This window comes from Bidens hawaiensis, unplaced genomic scaffold, assembly GCF_021521415.1.
Source record: "Bidens hawaiensis isolate Kalapana, Puna unplaced genomic scaffold, B.hawaiensis_p1.1 tig00008283_1, whole genome shotgun sequence".
Taxonomy (NCBI): Eukaryota; Viridiplantae; Streptophyta; class Magnoliopsida; order Asterales; family Asteraceae; genus Bidens; species Bidens hawaiensis.
The window spans coordinates 121,876-144,949 of NW_027491589.1; the positions used below are offsets into that span (position 1 = coordinate 121,876).

Consider the following 23,074-nt stretch of genomic DNA (forward strand, 5'->3'; position numbering starts at 1 on the left):
TTTTTTGGTAACTATGATATCCCGTTAATAAATAACTTACAAGTACAATACTAACCAATGGAATCAAGTAAAGGTGAGAGAATGGAATCAAGAAAAGGTGAGAGGTTAGAAGACAGAAAACAAGTGAAAACTGGAGCCATAGACTCTTAATATAATAAACTAGTAAGAATAGACTCTTAATTTTGTATACAAAGTATTTGTATGTGATTTTCATCTATAAGAATAAAAGTTACAACATGATTCTATATACCAGCATATATTGATACAACATTATCATTCAGTTAATCACTAGAAAGAGATTGTCTCTGTGCAATACTGAGTGCCTCTAAAACCTTTTGTATCTCCATAGTCATGGCACTATCTATACTCCCTGATGACAACTTCTTATGTGCTTTTTGTAAGTGAAGCTTCAACGCGTTGCTGCTTAAGCCTGCGTTCTTCCCACATATCTGGCACACCCTCATCGCGGGCTTTTTTTGTTGCCACTCCATTGAAGCCTTCCCATGCAACTTTTTGTCTAATTTCAAAAGTGCCCTTGCAAATCCATCGTTCGGATGTGCTCGCCTATGTACTCTTCTTAGAATATTCCATGCTTTCAGCAATGTATAATTCCTTCACAAATAACCACAACCATAAATAATGAATAATGTTATTATACTGGTAAAAGTGTGTCAAATTAAACAAGGGATAAATTAGTAATTTTACTTACTTCCTCATCATTAAGTAAGAGAGTACAACCGTTGCACTCCTGCTTCTCCCTTCAAAGCAGTGAACCAAAACCTTACCGCCTTTTTGTTCAACACCATTTATAAATTGATGCGCTTCTTCAAAAATCTCACTGATGTTTGAATCTTCTTCATCACCAATCTGTAATTCATAACAAAAATCTTAACAAGCAGATTCAGGATGTGTTAAATCTCTAACAGGTCAAACAGGTAAAATGAAAAAAAGATTAGTTGAGAACAAAACGTGCCAAACGGGCTGAAAGTAGCCCACAATCTACTTTTAATGCACACAATATTCTCAAATCATTTGATCTAAAGAATTAGATTATTACTGAAACTGTTTTTTCTAGAAATTATATATGGTAGTATAACAATATATACAACAAAGTTTAAAACTTTAGACTAAAAGTGGTTCTGGCCAACCAAACCTGATTTGACATGTACAAAAATGACCCGTTATCATGTTTGTCCGTTCAACTTTAACCGAACAAACGATTGAACACGAACAACTAAACAAACATGGTTTTATCGTTCGTGTTCGTTCGTTAACAGCATAAACGAACGTAAACTAATGAACATAACTGGGCTAAAACTAGTTATAACTAATGTTGTTTTGGGCCTAAAAAGTTGTTAAAATTATACTAAGTTTTAACGGGTCAAAAAAAATTAATGAATATATTAACAAACGAGCTTAAACAAATGTAAACTCACGAACATAAATGAATGTAAACAAACAAAAATAAATGAATTTAAATGGACGAACGTAAGCGAATGTTCACGAACGTAAATGAACAAACAAGACACATGTTCATGTTCGTTCCTTTATTAAAGAAACTAACATATTAAACTTTTGGTTAGTTTACAGGCCTACCCGTTCAGACCAGGCCCATTTTGCCACTTCAAAAAGATTTATACAAAACAAATAAAGGATATATAACTTACAGAAAAATTTAAATACTCAAATAAGTCGGTCCGTTGAGATTCAGACTGTCCAATTTCATTAGTACACAAACACAATATATGTGTAATCCCTATATGTTGCAATGTGTAAACCGATCTTGCAGCTAACGATCCACCAATAAATAAGTTACTTGTAATCATTGATGGCTTTTCTGTATTTCCAGCATCAGATATTATTGATATTCTCTCAAGGATATGTTCAAGCCTAAGCTGTAAATTAAACAAACACAAGTAAACTGTAAATAAAGTGGAAACTTGGTATTAAGGAGATAATGTTATCATAATTTGGATAAATTACCTTCAATTCATAAGCATCGACAACATAATTACTCTCGGTGCTCTCGAAATACCCTGAGATGAAATTATTTTCTTGACATAGCTTTATGGCTTCGCGTTTTAGCAATTCATTCCATTGTTCTAGTTCTTTATTTAGTTCAGCATCTACCTGGAAAGATAAATGGATAACTAATTTGTATCAAAGATGATTCAAAGAATTATGTTATTTCAATAAAATTATTACCATTCATTATTACCAAGGAATGGCAACTCCTGACTGAACACAAAAACATGACAGGGTTTAGAGTTGGGGCTAGGCCCGTAAATAGTTCGCTAATGTTCAGTGAACCGTTTGGCAGGAAGTTCGTTTATTTAACAAATGAACAAACATGAACAAAAAAGTTCGTTCAATTAATTGTTTGTGTTCGTGTTCGGTTCGTTTACAGGCTTAGTTGGGCTCAACAGGTTCAGGCCATAAACGGGTCAATTTCAAGTTGACATAACCAGCCCGTTTAAAATTATAATTAAAATTCAAAAGATCATAAATATACTCGCCAACTCGTTTATAACCCATTTACAATCCGTTACCTAACCAGCATGTTTACAACCACTATAGCCAGTCAAGATGGTTGACCCGTTTTAGATAATCAGGTTACACATGTCTGAGTTAAGGTCAAACTTTGACTTAAATTACCATCTATAATTTTACCTGTTTGACTCGTTAAAGGTTAAACATGGCTCTATAAGAAAACCTTAGCATATTTGTGGAAATCACGCAGCTTTGAGGTGATGCACACAGTACGTAATGGTTCTGCATTCGCCTTATTAGACTTTCCATGTGAAGACGAATCCCGTGATAATGGAGAAACCGAGTCTATATTCTCTTTAGATCCTGAACATGATGCTTTTTGAGTTGTTTTCTGTAAATCACTATCATTTGAATCTGCCTGACCACCCTTACTTTGAGGAGAAACACACGGTGCAGACTGTGATTGTGTATGGGACTCAAGTATCATCAAATCTTCTTTATCAAAATCACCACTCGATGATTTATCAATAATATTCATAAAAATCCTCAACAAAGTATCCAGCTTTTGGTGAAGTGTGAGTAAAAGGATATGAAAACCCTGTAAATCCATCAGAGCTGCACGAAACCCGCTTCTAAATTAATGAATAACCGAGATCATATCTTTAATAAAAGGCGAATTGTTTCCAGAAGTTTCAGAAGCTTCTGAAGGAAATCCTAATTTCCCGATAGTTATTTCATGCAACAAATGTGACGCGTATTCAGGACAGTTGATAAGGAGTTCAACCAGTTTAGGATAGTTTTCTTGATCGTGTAAACGCTTTCCAGCTGGAGGTCGACGAGGGACACCAGAGTCAATAGCCACAATATCAAAATCGGTTAATATTGGATCCATTGTAACTTGTCTTTTTAAAGGTTTTTCATCAGAAAGATGAAAGGTTTTTGATGATAAAGTTGAATCATCGGTACTTATTCTCATATCTCCTGAAGTTGATCTTCTTTCTTTTTGAAGTGCCCGAATTACCCTTGGTCTATATCTATTAATAGCAGAATCAAAAGCTTCTTCTAATGCGTCTCTATTTGCAGGCGCCATTTTGTCTACTAATAATAAGTTTGCAGAGTTACCTCGCCACCTCAGATACCGACACTGAAACCGGTCTTCGTTTCTGATAACGAGATCCAACATTGAGATTCTGCCAAGGGCAGCCGCCGTCTTTTCTGCGGCTTCTTGTGTTTGGAATGCACTTGAGTTTTCCAAAAGGGGAGATCCATGCACATAATTGTTAACGAACCAAACCGAACATTTAGTAAACAGTTTGTGAAGTTCATTTTAGTTAAATGAACAAACATGAACACATTTCTTGTTCGTTCACTTATGTTAGTGAATATTTGTTTGTCTTTTCATTTACGCTAGTTGATGTTTGTTCGTTTATGTGTGTTTAAGTTTGTTCGTTTATGTTCGTCTATATATTCAGTTAAACTTTTTAGGCCCACAACAATGTAGTCTACTTTTATTACTTTTTAGGCCCGATGGATTGAGTTCACGTTTTATTTAAATCGGCGTTCGCTTGGTTATGTTTTGTTCATCTATGTGTGTTCATTTATGTTCGTAAATCGTTCGTTAATTTACAAACGAACACACACTTATTTATTTAACAAACGAACACGTACAAGAAAACCTTATTATTTTAATTGTTCGTGTTCAGTTGAATTAAACGAATGAACACACACAGTAACAAAATACAAAACCATACTTCATCAAGAAAAGGCATCGGCTGAGTTCAAGAGCTTCTAGAAGTTCTGAGCAAGTAACTTCACCAACTTCATCTCCATCAGAAACTGCAGCCTCTCTTGCTCTTTCTGCAGCTTCCTTGTTTTCTAACCACTCAAGACTACAATTGTGAATCACTCTAGCCTGCACGCGTTACAATGCAGTAACATTTATTAACATTTTCACAGAAGGTAAATCTAAATCTGGTTAAAAAAAGTCAAGAAATTATAATAACTTGTGGAGTTCTAACACCAAGCCATTTTGCAAACTCATAACCGAGTCGTTCCGACTGTGTAGCCATTCTAGAAGATGCAAATTTTATAACAGCTGCTGATTCTTTAGGGACAAACTCGCCGCTTTCATTATGGTTAAACAGTGCAAAGAATACAACTCCACCTGAATTCACTGTTACCTGTACTTGATCAAAACACGAAATTACAAACAGTAAAATTTAAGACCCGAATTTCACATCACTGAAGAAACACATACTTCTAACGCTTTATTCATATCATCCTCAGAATGTTCATTACTGCTGCTTTGTTCGGTACGGTGAAGTGAAGAAAGCATGTTCCATGAAAATGAGCTTGACTCGATGTTCAACATTGCAGCCTTACCGAATCTTTCCCATAAACTAACTTCTGTAACTTGATCAAAAGACGGGAGCTTTTTTAAATTCAAACTTAAATCCCCTGCTGCACTGTATAGCAATGATCACAATTACAAAACTAAGCAATCAAAAATCCTATTACAAGATCAAATGGCATACGCGTTTACACAAGAAAATAATGGAGAAAATGAAAAATAACCTTAAGAGCATGGTATCGAGTCTTTGAGGGTGGCGAGGGAATCCAGACGACTTATACCTAGCACTTCGTTTCCTAACTAACTCCAACCATTGAGAAAACCTAAAAGCAGTGCCTGCTGCATTATCACCCAACATGTACAATACCTACATCAACCAATAACCAATAATCAAGATCATGTCATCAGTTCACGCAGTGCATCATACACATTATACTCCAATTTGTGAAGACCAGGGATAAACATTCATGAACGGCAGCTAGGGATCGAACAGAACCGAACGAAACGTTGTTTGTGCTCGTTCGTTTAGCATTAAACTTGGTGACGAACGGTTCATGAATGCTAACCTAATGAAAAACTCTTGTTTGTGTTCGTTCGTTAAGCAATCAAACTTGTTCACGAACGCAAATGAACATGTACTATTTAAGAAAGAAAAAAAAAGCAGCATTCATAATCCAAAACATTAGACATAATCACTGAAGAGGTAGGTCCCAGCAAAGCCCAGTTGGACCCGCAAGACTCACCTTAAAGAGGTACGTCTGCGCAAAGACCAACTGGATCCGCAGGACCCACCATGCTCAGAGAGATGAAGACCTTACACGCAGTAAGCCAGCTGTTCCCGCAGGAAAGCCTCCCTTGGTACAGTACCCTGCCTGTTCCCGCAGCTATAGGTACAAACCAAGAAGGAAGGCTACCCGCACTAACAGTAAAGCTACACGCATAAGGCACTAACTCTTATACTTCAGCAATGTCACCTGAAGAAGGAATGAGCACGGCGGGAATATTCCCGCCCAAAAGAGCCAGTCTGTACGCTTCCAGAAGATCTTTTGTACTATACCTACCAAGGTATAGACAAATAGACAAGATCTGGTAAAAGCGACCCATGAACCAATCACAGGGTGACAGCTCACCGACAATAGTACGAGGAGGAGCACGCTCCAGTACAAAACGTCGCCATCAGCCGCTGCCTACCCACCAACTCCCATCGTGGCACGAACATAGCCCGTAGTTGGTGGAAAAGGAATATTATACAGCTGGCCGTACCTGCTTGGAAACCTACCTTCGGCTATAAATACTCCAACACCTTGGAACGGTATCATTTTATCTTATCTTCTCTCTAGCTATTTCTCTCAATATACACTTATATTCAGAGCAACCTAGTCTGATTCTCACGCCGGATGGTGGTCACAAGGAGGAACCCCCCCTTCTCAGTGACGAGCTAACGGTGTCTGTTTTGCAGGTCGAGAAGAATAACCATCTTTGCCGGACCTAACCCTCGTGGGAAACATCTACTTAACCCCCAGATTATCCATAATCTGCCAAGGTCTTTTAGTGTTTCTTCATTGGCGCCATCCGTGCATTAAGCTAGAACTAATTCTTTTTCAGTTTTTTCAAACTTCTGGAATGATGGTTAAGGTCACTCCGATACCAAGGCCACCGAGTGACCAAGAAACTCCGGTAACCACAACCCCAGCTACTGGGGGAACACCGGTGAATACACGATTTTTACGAACACTACCCCGGTTACCCAAGCCGGGGCAAGTGCAGTAAACAATCCTCCCATGGGATTCATTGATACCCAGGTAGAGAAGCAGCAGACGAGGTTTCCCCCCCAAACACTAGGTCAAGTTAAAGCTTGGGCGGAAGCACGTCAGAAAGAATTCCAAGCTGAGTTGGATGAACGTTTACGTTCACTCCAACAGACCAATGACGAATTCGGAAGCACTCGACAACAGCTCAACATGAGCAATGATTGCGAGTATTCGGATGATGATTGGGAAGAATCTGACAATGACGCAAACCCTCGTCATAAGGCGAAAGGGAAGCGTAAAGAAGCAGACTTCCGCTCGAAAAGAAGTTTTGGAGAAACTTTCAGGCCAAAGAGCACGGGGGGAAACCCACGTGACTTCTCCAAAACTTTCAGACCGACTGTTGCAAATGCGGGAACGTCCAAGTTTGCAAGAGACATTGCGGAAGCAATTGCTCCAAAGAGTGCCAAACAGATGTCCAACATAGGCACTTACGATGGCGTATCTGACCCGGACGATCACTTGAACAGATTTATAGCGGGGGCAACCGTCAGCAATTGGACGGAACCCACATGGTGCTACATGTTCCAGATGACGCTCGTCGGGGCAGCCAGAGCGTGGTTTGATCGTCTACCGGTCCACCACATCTATGATTGGGCAGACTTCCAGCACAAGTTCAGCCAGCACTTCAGTCAACAAAGAAAATATACTGAAGAGCAGTGGACGATCCTCAACTACGTCAGAGAGGAAGACGAATCTTTGCTAGACTTCATCACTCGCTTCAACTCAAAGAAGCTAAGTCTGAGCACCATTAGTGAAGATCTTGTTCGCGCCGCTTTCATCCAGGGCGCCGAGTACCCAGAGCTCATCCGCACGTTGACGGGTAAAGATGGCATGCCATCCACGTGGGATGCCATCATGACGGCAGCTAAACGCTTCGCCAAGACGGAGAAGCAACTGGGTAGAAATCTTCCCCAGAGCACAAACCTCTACACGCAGAGGACAAGAGAAAATAACGTCCGTACCGCCTGACAAAATAAAAAGAGGAAGCTTGGTATTTGGCAGTCAAGGATAAACTTTGACACCTCATCCAGCTCTCGCCCTCTATTAGGCGGAAGGGACAACACGCACTCGTCGAACCGGAATCCCAAATGGACGCCGCTCACCAAAAGCGTCACCGAGATATTTGCCACCGAGAAACTTCCATGGCCAAAGGCTCCAATAATCCGACAGCGCCATAACGCTGATCAGAGCAAATCCTGTGACTTCCACTGGACAAAAGGCCACACCACAGAGGAATGTACATCTTTGAAGGATATTGTCGAAACATTCGTCAAAGATGGAAAACTTACGCACCTCGTGGCGTCAATCAAGAACGGAGGGAGGAATGACAATCGGTACAAGGGCAACGGACGAAAGCCCGTCGACATCAGCATTCACATGGTTCGTGGCAACGTCAGAGGAAAAAAGCGACGAACAACACAGCCAAGTGCGTGGAAGGAAGCTGAAGTGCGCTTCCCGCGTGTGCCAGGGGGGCCCAACAAAGAAGGCCCCATAGTCATCAAAAGCCAGCTGGGGCACTACATCACCTCCCGCACTCTTGCTGATAACGGCGCTTCGTCAACGGTCATGTATAGGCAGTTCTTCGACAAGCTAGACGACGAAGACAAAGAACGCCTAGAAACGGTTTACGCCTCGATGGAAGGGTTTGACGGCAGCACAAACACCCCCTTGGGTATCCTATCTTTCACCGTCACTCTCACGGACGGGAAGTACTCCCGCACAGAAGACGTGGACTTAGTCGTAATGAGGAAGCCACACCACACATACGACATTCTCTTCGGGAGAGATAGGATGGCAAGATTTAATGGCGTGGTGTCTTCGGTCCATGGCATGATGGGATGGCCAACAACTGAGGGTGTCGCGATGATCACGGGTATTCCCCAGGTATGCATCGCATCTGTCTCATCTAAACCCAAACCAAAGATGGCTAAACCAACCATTACCGAGCCGGAAGAATGGGCCTTTAATGGCAAGCACCCTGACCAGGCCGTTACCATTGGCCCAACGATCACTAACCCACACGCACCTTACTCAAACGCTTGTTGCAAAAAAATGCTGATATCTTCGCGTGGACACCAGCTGACATGACTGGTGTACCTCGAAGTAAGGCTGAGCATAAGCTCAAGTGTGACCCGGCGTTTGCGCCGGTCATACAAAAGCGTCGTGTAATGGGTGCTGAGCAGGCTAACGCGTGTAGAACCCAAGTCAAGGAGCTCCTTGACGCAGGCATCGTACACGTTAGTAAATATCAAACATGGGTTGCAAATCCCGTCATGGTACCGAAATCCAACAAACAGTGGCGCATGTGCATAGATTTTAAAGACCTAAACAAAGCATGCCCCAAGGATTGTTACCTGTTACCCGAAATTGACCTTAAGGTAGATTCGTTAGCACCGTTTCGCCTTAAATGCTTCCTTGATGCGTATAAAGGGTACCATCAAATCCACATGGCCGTTGACGATCAGGACAAAACCGCATTTCAGACGCCCGATGGCACATTTTGTTATCAAATGATGCCATTCGGACTTAAGAATGCCGGGTCCACATACCAACGCCTGATGGACACAGAGTTTCATGCCCAAATTGGGAGGAACTTGGAAGTTTACATGGATGACTTGGTCATCAAAAGCCTTGAGCCAGAAGCGATGTTGAAAGACATCGAAGAAACTTTCAACACGCTCAGAAAGATAAACATGAAGCTCAACCCGAGCAAGTGTTCTTTTGGGATGGAAGAAGGGAAGTTCTTAGGAGTCATCGTTACCAAAGATGGCTTCAGAGCGAACCCTGAAAAGGTCGAAGCCATTATGAAAATGGAATCACCTACTACCATCAAATAAGCTCAGACACTGAATGGATGACTAGTCGCACTTATCCGCTTTTTGGCAAACCATGCGGATAGGTCGTTCCCATTCGTGTCAACATTGAGAAATTGCTTAAAGAAAATGCACTTCCGCTGGACACCAGAAGTGGAAGCAGCTTTTCAAGAGATTCGGTCACGCTTAATCGAACTCCCAACACTCACAGCACCAGAAGTGGGGGAGGAATTAATTCTTACCTCTCCGCCACAGACAGAGCAACCGGGGCAGTCCTACTAGTAGAACGAAAAGGCATCCAGATGCCTATCTACTATGTTAGCCGCGTCTTGACAGACGTAGAAACCTGGTACTCTACCCTGGAAAAATTAGTCTTAGCGCTTGTACAGGCTTCACGCAGGCTAAGACGATAATTCAAAGGTTACCCAATCACCATTCTCACCAACTTCAAACTTGCAAATGTTCTAGGCAAACCCGAGTTGTCGGGACGCCTAGCCAAATGGGCAATTGAGTTGGGGGAATACGCGATAAAGTACAAGCCAAGACCAGCCATAAAAGGCCAGGTCTTGGCCGACTTTATTGCGGAAGTCCCCGCATCGCGGGAGAAAGAGTGCCAGGAAGGGGCTCAACCCTCTCCAGCACAAGACATTAACGATGTCTGGCGACTCTATACTGATGGAGCTGCCAACAACGAAGGTTCAGGCGCAGGATTAAAACTAATTAACCCGGCAGGCCAAGAATACACTTACGCTATTCGGCTTGATTTCCCAAGTACGAACAATGAAGCGGAATACGAAGCATTCTTGGCCAGATTAAGAATTGCGCGTAAGATGGGAGTGAAAAACTTGGAAGCCCACGTGGACTCCTTGCTAGTAGCCAACCAGATAAACGGGACGTACACGGCCGTGAATGACATAATGGCCCTGTACCTTGCGCAAGCCAAAACCCTTATGCGCGATTTTAACGATTGCAAAGTGGTGCACATCAAGCGAAGCGAAAACAAATCTGCAGATGCGTTAAGCAAGCTTGCATCGTTAGCCTTCACCCACTTGGGAAAGGACATCCGCGATGAACTTCTTGGAGCACCATCAGTCCCGCACAAGGAAATTATGTGTCATCCAAACCGGCACGGAAACATGGATGACACCAATCATAAATTACCTTGCAGCGGGTATACTACCAGAGTCGAAGACACAAGCAAGAAAAATACGCTGTAAATCACTGAACTATCAACTTGTTGATGACATACTTTACAGGCGTAATTTTCTGGGCCCACTCCTCAGATGCGTTGACGATCAAGATGCCGACTACCTCCTAAGGGAAGTACACGAAGGCATCTGTGGAGTACACGCAGGTCCACGCGCAGTTGTAGCTAAGCTAAACGACGCGGGATACTTTTGGCCGGGGATGCACACGGATGCGCTGGCCTACATCAGAAAATGTAGGTCCTGCCAGCTTTACGCACCCAACATGCATCGCCCGAAGAACGAACTGGTTCCATTCACTTCTTCATGGCCATTCCAGAAGTGGGCCATCGATGTGACAGGCCCATTTCCCACAGCAGCAGGGAACGTTCAGTTCCTAGTGGTAGCCATCGACTACTTCACCAAGTGGATAGAAGAAAAACCCTTAGCCCAAACAACCACAAAACATATCAAAAAATTTATTTGAGAATTTATTATTTATCGTTTTGGACTTCCACAGAATTTGGTGAGCGATAACGGCACCAACTTTGCTGACCAGAAGCTACAAAAGTGGCTGAAAGAACTTCAAATCACCCACACCTTTACCTTAGTGGCACACCCGCAGGGTAATGGTGAGGTGGAAAGAGCAAACAAGAGCATCGTCGACGGTATAAAGAAAAGACTCTTGGAGCATAGATCCGGATGGGTGGACGAAGTTCCACACGTCCTTTGGGCAAACAGAACGCTAAAAAAGACAAGCACGACCTATGGCACTGAAGCCATGATTCCAGTCGAGATCGGTCTACCCTCACCAAGAGTCATAACTCAACCAGAAGACAATGATGCGGAAAGACGGTTAGACCTTATGCTAACCGAAGAACGCAGAAACTTAGCCGCAGCGCGTGAAGAGAACTACAAGCGACAAATGCAAAAGTACTACAACACGCGGGTAAAACTCTGCAACTTCAATGTCGGAGACTACATATTGCGTAACAACGAGGCTTCGAACCAAGAGCGCCCAGGAAAGCTGGCCCCGGTCTGGGAGGGGCCATACATTATTAAAGAAGTTTTGGGAAAGGGCGCATACCGGCTCGAAAGGCTCGATGGCACCCCCATCACAAGAACATGGAATGGAGCTCAATTACGCAGATGTTACATGTAGATCAATTCCAAACTTGTAAAGAAAAGGCCTAGAGCCACTTCTAATGGAAATGATTCTCCTTATCACATTTTGTTGATAGCCTTACCTTTATACTTATGAACTGATCACATTGATATGCCGGTATTCACCGCATAAATAAGTGAGGGAGGAAGTAAGTCGTTGCGAGTAGAAAGCGGCACAACCCGCATAAACACAAAAACAGTAAATATTTCTAAGGGGAAGATGAAGAAAACCTTCACGCAGGTCAGATATAGGTAAAGTTTGGTCATCCTACTAAGTGAAAGTGACGGTCCTACCCGCACAATCATGATAGAGGAAACAGAACATTAACCTATCATCTGACACGCGTCGAAAGGTTAACTTATTCAAAACACTTAGAAAATTGCTAAGTTAAACTAAAATATGCATGAGCAAATCATATAATGTTTACAAGGCAAGGCGTTAACAAAACATTTATATTCACAATAAAAGTTCAAACATTACAAAATGGCTAGGTATATACCCGCCTACAAAAATACAAATCTACCCTAACGATTGGAAGGGATCTCAAGGTTCAAGCTTCGGGACCACTCCCTCCAAACCCACTTGAACCCGCACCATCAGTTGGCTGCGGCGGTTCGAGGAAAGCTCTGAGAACAGCTAGCCCGTCATCAGCAGCAGCAATTTCATTCACTTTCTCCACAACCGGATGCGGGAAGGCAGCATACTGGTTCACAGCTTGGTCGTAGGCAGCTTCAGTGTCAACATCGTGTAAAGGAAAGTTGGAAGGCGGGATGCCCTTCTCTGCAAATCCTAGACCAAGCAGAAAACCAACTTTCTCCCCATCCTTATGAGAAGCGTTGAGGGCTGCACTCATGGCATCGTCATAAGATGTGTTCGCGAAAATCCGATGCACAACCTACAAAAAAAAATAATATATATAAAAAGTTTTCTAAGTATAAAGAAAAGCGTAAAGCAAAGAAATTATGGAGCTATGCGTACCTGCGGCAACGCTTCTCGTAGAAGCCATTCCTTATTGATCAGAGCTTCTTGAAGGGTAGCTTGAGCTTGATCGCGGGCGCATTCGGCTTCATTCTTGTTGAGGTTGGCAAGCAACACATCCTTGGCAGCAGCCTCTTCAACGCCCTTGAGCTTTCGCTCAGTGCGATCAAGCATACCCTTCTGATCCAAGAGCTCTTGTAGCTTCTTGGCATCTTCTAAAGCCAAAGCATCATGAGCCTGCTGAAGCTTCTCTAGTTTGGCTTTAAGCTCTTCATTCTCAGCGCGCAGAGGCTCAGCAACGGCTTCAGCTTTGGTGGCCCTCTCGGTCGCATTACGCGCAGTTTCCTTGGCCAACCTAAGCTGTTCGTTAACAGCTTGGGTAGCCTTGGAACGGGCCTCATGCCTGGCCTGGATCTCGACCTCAAGGTCTTTGGAGGCCTTCTCCTTCTCCGCAGCGGTGGCAGCAAGCTTCTTATTCTCCTCCCGCAATGCTCGCGCCTGAGCCACCTCCAGGCTACGCGCAGTCTTTAACTTGTCGTTTTCACGACAAAGTAACTCGACGCGCGGCTGCATCCGGGCGAGAAGGATTCGTAGCTCATTGGACAGCCTACCCTCCTGGTAGCTAGCCATTGCCTCCCCCAACGCACCGCTCGGAGCGGCATGGCGCGCCCAGTCGACATAGTCCGCAGCCGTCCTTAGAGTTGTTTCCCGGCGGATATTCCACCTTGGAGCATATACCTCATTGGAATCCGAAACTGCAAAAACAAAAAACAGTTAGGAAAAAATGATAAGAATGAATAATAGGCCAAAGTAACCCCACGCACCTGTAGGGTCGATAACAGGCCGATAGCCGCCAAACCCATCACCCGAAGCTAAAGGATATCCATCCAAGAAGTCAAGGAGATGGGAAGGAGGCAAAGATTGGACCCCCTCGTCAACAGAGGTAAGTCTAGAGGTCCCAACCCTAAACATACCTGAAGAACCGGCCATGGACGAAGTAGTCGCTGACGCCGATTGGGGCACGGTAGAAGCCACTGTGGTAGAGACCATCGGAGATGAACTCATAACCGTGGTCGCCGCTGCGGATGAGCTCGCTGAAAAAGTCACCGCCGGCCCAGTGAAGGATGTGGTAAAGATGGCACTGACGGCCGGCGGAGATGACGTCATAACTGGAACAGTTGCTTCAACAGTATGAGCAACCGAACCAGCACCAGAAACAGGCGCAGCCGCCTGGGTCATTGCCTTGGATAGGTTGACCAAACCTATCGTCGTGGGTCCGGAACTGCTCCCTCCCGCACCGCTCTGGAAAGCGGATACGTCCACTCCTGCATAAAGAACAAAATATTAAAAACAATGGCGGAAAGAAACGCGGAAAAGGTACATAAAAAATATACTTACGGGTTTTCTTAATCTTGAAAGACCTGACAGGCGGAGACGAACCCGATGGAACTGGCCTCTTCACGCCAGTCACCGCCGCAACGCTTGGTTGCTCGGAGGTGATAGCCGTCTCAACCTCCGAGAAAATGGTCTCGCCACCACCAAGGTTCCCCGCCACCTCCTCACTATCAGTCTCAGAATCAGACTGATTTCCCAGGTCGACGACGGAAGTAACCTTCGCCTTGCCCTTCACGCTGGCCGCCTTCTTCTTCCTCACAAAGAAAGGCCCATCTGCGGATCCCTCATCAGAAGATGACAAAATCAGAGGAATTCCAGCAGAAGTTTGAGCATGAAGAGGACGAGGATTAAAAAACTCCTTACCTGGCCGAGTGGCACTCAAAATTTCGTGGCCCGGCGGGTAGACCTCTACGAATCTATCCGCCGTTTGCTTCAGAATGGGCAACTCGTTCTCATCGAGATCACGAGTACCCAACCGTGCGGGACCACCAGTCTCCCGCGGATGCAAGAGCGACTGTAAGTCGTTCCCCTCTGAAATAAAAAAGATAATGTTAGAAGAAAAACCCTAAACCAACACAAAAGACAGAGCATACCGTAAGGGAAATAGTTCAAACCGTATTTAAAGACGATGGGTATTTGCGGCGTTCCAGACCCAGCATCCTTCCACACGCGGCTCATCCCGAGCATCACCATCCCAGACTCCGCGAAGCGATAAACCGGAGTCTGGATCTGGGAGATCTTAGCGAACCATTCCGTCTCCTGGTAATTGGAGGCGTGAAGGTTAGGTAGCGCCCTCCCGTTCTTGAACGTCATCGCGATAGGGACGACGCGAGCGGAGATGAAGAAAAACTCCCGCTTCCAATAACGAAGACTACGCTTGGTAGCGCAGATCTTCAACCCCTTGATCCGAGTAACAAGGGTATACCAACCCTGTATGCACCTCCAGGTGTAGAAGGTCATCAGACGGTCGACGCGGGGCTCGATGCCCAAAATACGGCACACCCATTCGAAATGGCGAACTTTAGCAATCGCCATTGGGTGCACCTCCGTCAAATGCACACCGTGATTCTCCAAAACACGGTATACGAACTTCGTTAATGGGAATCTTAGATTCCCATATATGAAGAACGAGGCGTAAACCCCTACTTGCCCTTAGGGGCATCGTACACCGTCTGGTTGGCCTCTGGAAACTCTGGCTCATACGGCTCCAGCATGAACTTCTTGACGATGTAATGGTACACATCGACAGAAAGAGCACACTGGCACTCGCCAGCAGTACTCTTATCGTCCTTATCGGACGTAGATGTCGGGTTCTCGAGGTAAACAACAGACTCCTCGACGTTAACCTCAGGATCGTGAGTGGAAGAAGACATTTTAAAAGTTAAAGAAAGTGGTTTCAGAAGAATGCTCGCCGGAAAGGACGAGTATTCGCCAGAAATCGCTTAAGAGGAAAAGAAGAGATGCACCCTCTCCCCCCTTATATACTCATCGCAATGAATGCGATGAATTTAATGCGGAGGAGAGAGAGAGCGCAGGTGCAATGAAAGGGCGACACGTGTGGATAAAGCAAGCTGGCAACAGGTGTCAGAATGGCGCGTGACATGAAACTCGCACCCACGCGCCTGAAAAAGCGTCCTGATTGACCACATGCTGTCACGTCGTCATAACTTCCTGCGCGTCCTGAAACCGTCAGAAGACGCCAACGTCCCTTCAGCCGTTTGAATTGTCCTTATCCTTTCACCAACTCTTCGAATTTCAAAAAGATTCAAAAAGATTCAAAAATAAGAGGGAATATACCCCCTTACCTTGGAAATCAAGAAACCATAAAACAAGTGCGGGTACAGTGTCAAGGAGAAACCCTTCACATACTCAACACTTGCAGGGAATTGAACCTAAGATGGATCTTATAGATCACGCTTGCGGAAAGGAAAATAACACCCCCGCATGGCGGGAACGTTGAGAACTAGATTGTTTGAAGCTTCAAGGTGGAATTGGTTGTTTAACATAACTGATCACTATGTCTAAAACTACCAGTACCCCGTGGAGAATTTATACAAGTAAAACTCAACGCTCCCGACTTGCGAAGAGGTTACACACCTACCCGCATCATATCCAAAGATCATGCAGAAAAAGTCGGGAATTTTCTGGAAAACCGCGGGAAGAATCCTCACGGAAAACCTTAAAAAACGAAAACCCCCTTTTCAAAACCCCTTGCTTAAAGTCTAAAAGTTCACCTCACTTATTAAAAATTAATGAGAAGAACAATGGACTTGGGGGACTTGAAGAGGTAGGTCCCAGCAAAGCCCAGTTGGACCCGCAAGACTCACTTTAAAGAGGTACGTCTGCGCAAAGACTAACTGGATCCGCAGGACCCACCATGCTCAGAGAGATGAAGACCTTACACGCCAGTAAGCCAGCTGTTCCCGCAGGAAAGCCTCCCTTGGTACAGTACCCTGCCTGTTCCCGCAGCTGTAGGTACAAACCAAGAAGGAAGGCTACCCGCACTAACAGTAAAGCTACACGCATAAGGCACTAACTCTTATACTTCAACAATGTCACCTGAAGAAGGAATGAGCACGGCGGGAATATTCCCGCCCAAAAGAGCCAGTCCGTACTCTTCCAGAAGATCTTTTGTACTATACCTACCAAGGTATGGACAAATAGACAAAATCTGGTAAAAGCGACCCATGAACCAATCACAGGGTGACAGCTCACCGACAATAGTACGAGGAGGAGCATGCTCCAGTACAAAACGTCGCCATCAGCCGCTGCCTACCCACCAACTCCCATCGTGGCACGAACATAGCCCGTAGTTGGTGGAAAAGGAATATTATACAGCTGGCCGTACCTGCTTTGAAACCTACATTCGGCTATAAATACTCCAACACCTTGGAACGGTATCATCTTATCTTATCTTCTCTCTAGCTATTTCTCTCAATATACACTTATATTCAGAGCAACCTAGTTTGATTCTCACGCCGGAGGGTGGTCACAAGGAGGAACCCCCCCTTCTCAGTGACGAGCTCACGGTGTCTGTTTTGCAGGTCGAGAAGAATAACCATCTTTGCCGGACCTAACCCTCGTGGGAAACATCTACTTAACCCCCAGATTATCCATAATCTGCCGGGGTGTTTTAGTGTTTCTTCAATCACCTTAACTAAATATAAAGTTAAGCACTTGAGATAATAATAGCAATAATAATAATAATAATCATAAACGTAATCATCCTCATTGGTGACGGTTTTATTATAATAATGTCAATGAAGCACAAATTAGATTTGGTGTTAGTTAAAGCAGGAGTTTTCAAAACAAACAATTAAAAAAAAATCATGTCTGAATTTCAAAATAATAACAATATTGTTACAAAATGTACTTAAAAAGTAAAAGGAAGTAAGCGAACGAACACGAGAGGCAACGGTAAGGGGAAGAGGAGCATCAGAATCGTCATATCCGAAATCAAACTCCTTATCATCGTCTCTCTGCACGTTAATTAAACCAGCTATTAGAGCACGGTGCAATGTACAACCCTAGGCTAGATCCAAAGCAATTAAACAAACGTAGGCGCCTTTTTCATTTGAATTTAAATTTGAAAAAGAAAAGGTATTGAAATGATGAATTACCTGATGGATAGAGAGAGCGTAAAGGTCATCCTTTGTCTCGCCGGCCGCCATTGTTAGATTTCAATAATCGCTTACTTTTACAAAGACTTACGGTTATTCACCGGTGATCGATCACGTGAGGGAGGAATAATAATAATAATAATAATAATAATAATAATAATAATAATAATAATAATAATAATAATATTAATATATACGTCTTTTAAGGGATTGGATGCTAATGGCATAAAATACCCTCATGTTTTCATAAGTTATCTTATAACCCTTTAAGTATATTGTTGAAGTATATTAGGTCCCCAAACTAGTTCCATGATCAATCAACGCTTGGATAAAAGCCATTATGAGAAAAGTTCCATTCAGGGGCGTCTTCGATAATCATGAAACTTTAGACCATAGACAAAAAAAAGGTCTTAATTAGTTGAGTAATTGAGTTTAAAAATTAAGAATACATATACTTTTTCTCAAAAAAATATATATAATTTAAAAAAAATAAAAATCCGGGCCTATCGGGGGTGTCGGGCCATGGTCGGTTGACCACCCGGCCCTGGTTCCATTTCAAAGATTTTAACCAGTTATTGGTTAGATCACATATTTTTAGTTTTCGTATGTTTAAAAGGCTTTATCCGGGCTATGTTTCTAGAATTTTGTTTTCCCAAATTCAACGTATCACTGAAAAATTTTATGTTTTGACTAAAATGTATGATACCGGCGTGTAATTGGTTATAATCTATGGAATGAAACTTTCTGAACACTGAACACCGGCTTTTAACCAAATGACCAAATTAAAAATTAGAACTATGTAGGCCTATTAAGTGAGATTTTATCCGGTTCATGTTACTATAATTTTGTTAGTATGGTCATTAAACTATTTTGTAGATATATGATTTTAATTTAATTCCATATAATTTTCAAGGTGGTTTTAGTTTACGTTTCAATTTGAGTGTTATGTTGGAAACTGTTCTTTATAAACTGCTTCTAGCGATTCCAAAACCGTTTGAGGAAAAAAAACTTAAATTTAAAGACGCTTAAGTAATTATCAACTACCAGGTTAACAATTAAGCTTGTAGTCATGTAAGGAAGTAAGGAACCATTGTATGACTACAAGTCATGTAATTCCTTTAAGCATGGCAACTTTAGAGTTATATCTGAAATATAGAACTAGTTCCGGGCGGTAAATTGTAAGTTGTATTATTTTATTTGAAAATCAGTTATGTTGGTCCATAACGTGCATGTACGCGATACTCTCTTTTTCATACAAACCGATATGTCTCATGCTTTCTCTCTTAAATATCATCACCATCTTTAACAGAACCACCACCACTGTTGTTAGTCGGCCACACCGCAAACCGCCACCATGAACGAACACGCGGAGAAGAAACGCGGTTAAAATAAATATGAAAAGTGTATTCAGACTACACAAGCAACAACATTCAAGCAATCATGCAAATGTACGTTTTTTAAACTTCAACAACATTTTCAAGCCAAAATAAATAAATTAAAAAACAGGTTGACTCAATTACAGATTACCATTGACGATATCATGACAAAATTTACTTACAATGCAAACCCAGACTATAACTTAACTTATTCATATTTCCAACTGTCAAAACGCTTCGGGTAAAGGATTCCCCTTTAGAAACGACCGAAACAACACCAACGATCTTTGAGGTTGTGAGAACGGGGCTTCATGTGATGCTCCTCGTACTGTCGCAAACGAGAATATGTTCCCATACACTTGGGTCCACCCTCCAACCTATGATAATATCATGTTCATCAAATCAAATGTATACATTGTGTTTATCGCTGGCAATTTTCGACACGACACAAAAAATAATAAGGCTTTGGGTTACCATATCTAACCTTATTTAAAAAACGGATCGTGTTCAGGTTGACGTATGTAATATGTTTAGTTAAAGTGTCTACTTGTCTACTAGTTAAACAAGTCAACCTGAACGTGACACAAAAATAATTATGTTCTAGGCTGGCATTAACCCGTTAATTAACTGGTCATGTTCGGGTTGATATGTATAACCCTCCTAGTTAAACAAGTTGACTCGCCAACCTGTTTAGTCAAACATGTCGACCCAACAACTTGTTTAACTCATTTTTTCACAACCAGGTTAACAAGTTTACAACTTGATTATTATCTGCCAATCTGCTAACCCATTTTGGCATGTTTAGATAAATGGGTCAAACGAGTCGTGTCCTGGTTGACCTATATAACCCGCCTAGTTAAGGGGGTGTTTGGGATTCCTTATTTTGTCTCCATATAACTTTTCATTAAGTTAATAAGTTACAAAAGTGTAACTTATAGAACTTTTCCTCTCACAATATAAGCAATCCCAAAAACCTTATTTCTTTTCAATAAGTTTATAAGTTATAAGTTGGTGAAAATAAGCAATCCCAAACACCCCCTAAATAGGTTGACTTGCCAATCTGTTTAGTTGAACAAGTCAACCCACTAACACTTTTATCAGTTTTATGACCCGTTTAATTAGTTTTTTCACAGTCCACCAACCCGATTAACAAGTTCACAACTTCATCGCTACCCGCCAGCCGGTTTGATCAGTTTAGATAAACAGGTTAAATGACCATGTTCGGGTTACATGATTTCAAGTGTGTGTGGGGGTTAGTTTAATCTTTTTGACACGAACAAAATTATGGGTTGGGTTCAACCCGACACCAAAAATATGGGTTGCTACCTGTTGTCCTTCAAACCATGCTCGGTAAGGTACTGTTGTTTTGAGTCCCAGTTCAGTAGCAAGTCGATTGACCAAAGCCCGGCTCCCCATCAACGGAATTACTGAATCTTGATCACCACTATATTTAATCAAGAAAATATTTACACAAAAATTCAGTAAGTCCACACCCGGTTTTAAAATATTCAATACATCAAGAACATGCATGTTTACCTATAAACCAAAACGCGTATCCCTTCTTTGATCAGCGATCCCACAATGTTGATTGTCGGTATCTCAATGTTGAGCAGTTCATAATCTAGAATGCTGTTTACGGTCAAACATGTTAAAAACATTTTTGATAAGTGAAACGGGCCTGCAAAATAGTATATGGAAACTTACTTGCTACAAACTTCCCATTTTCGGACTCCAACCAAACGCGCATGCAGTGCTCTGCGGACATCACGTCGGTTAAGATAGTTAACAGTTTCATCTTCCACACAAACATCAACCCTCTCAGTTACTTGCTGAAAAAAGCAACATAATTTCAAGATCTTTATAATATTCTATACGGATGTGAAATGGTGAAAATGTGTGTAAAAAATATATACTTTCATTCAGATTATTTTTCAAGCAACAAACTTTTAAATCAAGCTGGCATTTTTTTTGAAAAAAAAAACATTTTTTTAACTGAAACCAATTTTATAAATTGTGTATGTACCTGGGGAGCAATAATCTTGGATTGGGAGAGTACTGATGGGATACAAACATCAAGAGTGACATCATATTTGTCCACAAATCTACTCGTTTCTCGGCTTACTTCGCTGTAAACTTTTGAGCATATTGGCGAAACCGAATCTCTATAATATTCACTCACATAGCGTGAATAGTTACATGCAGAAGTGAATAATTTGTATGTCGAATCAGATATAAGACCGTGAGACCAAAAAAACTCGGCCCGAGAATTCAAATCAGTAGCATACTCCAAAACTGGATTTCCAAGCTGCATATTTACATCAATACAGAAAATAATTAGAATGATCACAAAATATTGAAAGGTTGACTTTTAAAGTCAAATCAGTACTTTATGGATGTATAACCAACTTGACTATCCTAGCTAGCATTTTGACATTAGCACAGGAAAATTAACTGATTTGACTTTTGATGTATAATATTAATCAGTATAACTAACTATCTTGATTGATTTTCCCTCAATTTTATCCTATTTCTAGGAATTGTAACACAATTTGATTTGGCTGATTAATTATGTTAAATTTGAAGAACAGATTAAATATTAATCACTAATATAAAAAGTCCAAGCTAACATCTTGAAACACTTACAGCAATTCCTTTTAGATTGAAAATCTTGTGCTTTTTGTTGAATATAACCATAAGTTCTGCTAGTTGAGGTATGTAATGGCCTGGTAATATAGCCAAAAAAAGGCATTAAATTATGGGAAAAAAAGAACTCTCATAACTAAAATTTAAGAAATTAAACCTGTAAATCTGTAATGATTACCTGCATAACTTTCTCCTGTTATGAACAGATCTCTTTGTTGGTATTGAGGAAATTTCAAGAACCATTTGTGCAAGAACACAAGATTGTCTCTAGCTTTAAATTTCAAAAAGCATAAAAAATAAAAAATAAAAAAAAAGATTTAGAAACATGAAAAAGAAGAAAAAGAAAAAAAGAGCCCTTTTTTCTGCATTTTAGATTGGCAAGAAGATGAAGAAAACAACTTTTGAAGGTATAAACATTAAAAAGAAAACCTTTTTAAGGTTCTAAAAAAGGGCTTGTTCTTTTTATCAAAAACCTTTTTAGAGCATAAAGAAGATAACTAAACAAATACTTCACAGAAAGTAGAAGCACCAGAAATACCTGTTATAGCATCAGTGACAACTTCATAAGCAGATGAATTTGATGAATCATAAGAGAACCCTACTCCAACTGGGGTCTCTAAATACAACATATTTGCCTCTGAAATTTTCAAGAAAATGTGAAATTAATTCATTAATCTTGAAAAGGGTATCATCTTTTTCAATAATAATAATAATAATAATAATTACTTTACCTGTGTTCCAGCTATACTCATTTCTCACCAGACCCTGACCATTTGGCCTAAAAGGCCCATTTTCTGAAAATGCTCCAACACCCAGTGATGAACATCCAGGCCCTACAAGATAATTGCCATGTAATTTGCTTAAAAATGTAAACATTATGAAAAAAGTGAGCCTAATTTTCATAAAAATCTAAGCTTTTTTCATCATTCTTGAAAAGGCTTTAATATTCTTTTTTTTCTTTTTTTTTTAATTAATTTACCTCCATTCAACCAAAGAACCAATGGCTTTGAAACTGGATCAACTTCAGCTTCCACAAAATAGTAAAAAAGAGCTCTTTTTTTCTTGGCATCTACAGTCACATAACCAGAATATTGTTGAAATCCCACTTGTGGTTGACCAGGCAGCTTCAAAATCTTGTCAGGTTCAGCCAATGAAGCCTCATTCACCACCATGAAAGCACACAGTACAAGCACCAGAACCATTGCAGCCATGTTTTCAAGAATCAAACCAAAGATTTCACTACCCTTTA

General features: G+C 41.7%; 1 protein-coding gene and 1 pseudogene across 2 annotated transcripts; both read right to left on the reverse strand.

Moving 5' to 3' along the window:
• Positions 1–273: 273 nt before the first annotated feature.
• LOC143637443 (dual specificity protein phosphatase PHS1-like) lies at positions 274–17,857 on the reverse strand (annotated as a pseudogene). The gene is made up of 11 exons (XR_013154426.1): positions 17,807–17,857; positions 17,591–17,665; positions 5,065–5,207; positions 4,748–4,955; positions 4,494–4,670; positions 4,244–4,402; positions 2,714–3,769; positions 1,984–2,130; positions 1,668–1,895; positions 710–867; positions 274–612 (listed from the first exon to the last, which is right to left on the reverse strand). The product of XR_013154426.1 is annotated as a dual specificity protein phosphatase PHS1-like (transcript).
• Positions 17,858–19,292: 1,435 nt separating this feature from the next.
• Positions 19,293–23,074, reverse strand: LOC143637428 (serine carboxypeptidase-like 45). The gene is made up of 10 exons (XM_077104823.1): positions 22,805–23,074; positions 22,557–22,658; positions 22,364–22,462; positions 22,004–22,096; positions 21,826–21,905; positions 21,206–21,487; positions 20,887–21,011; positions 20,719–20,811; positions 20,509–20,626; positions 19,293–19,559 (listed from the first exon to the last, which is right to left on the reverse strand). The coding sequence occupies exons 1-10, from the start codon at positions 23,034–23,036 to the stop codon at positions 19,410–19,412; spliced, it is 1,374 nt and encodes a 457-aa protein (XP_076960938.1). The 5' UTR covers positions 23,037–23,074; the 3' UTR covers positions 19,293–19,409.

Excerpts from the sequence above, each read along its gene's own strand:
- LOC143637428 (XM_077104823.1), bottom strand. The coding sequence starts at position 23,036 with ATGGCTGCAATGGTTCTGGTGCTTGTACTGTGTGCTTTCATGGTGGTG. Across the intron at positions 21,906-22,003 it reads AACAGGAGAAAGTTATGCAG|GCCATTACATACCTCAACTA; the intron begins GTAATCATTACA and ends CTATATTACCAG. Across the intron at positions 19,560-20,508 it reads CATGGTTTGAAGGACAACAG|GTTGGAGGGTGGACCCAAGT; the intron begins GTAGCAACCCAT and ends ATATTATCATAG.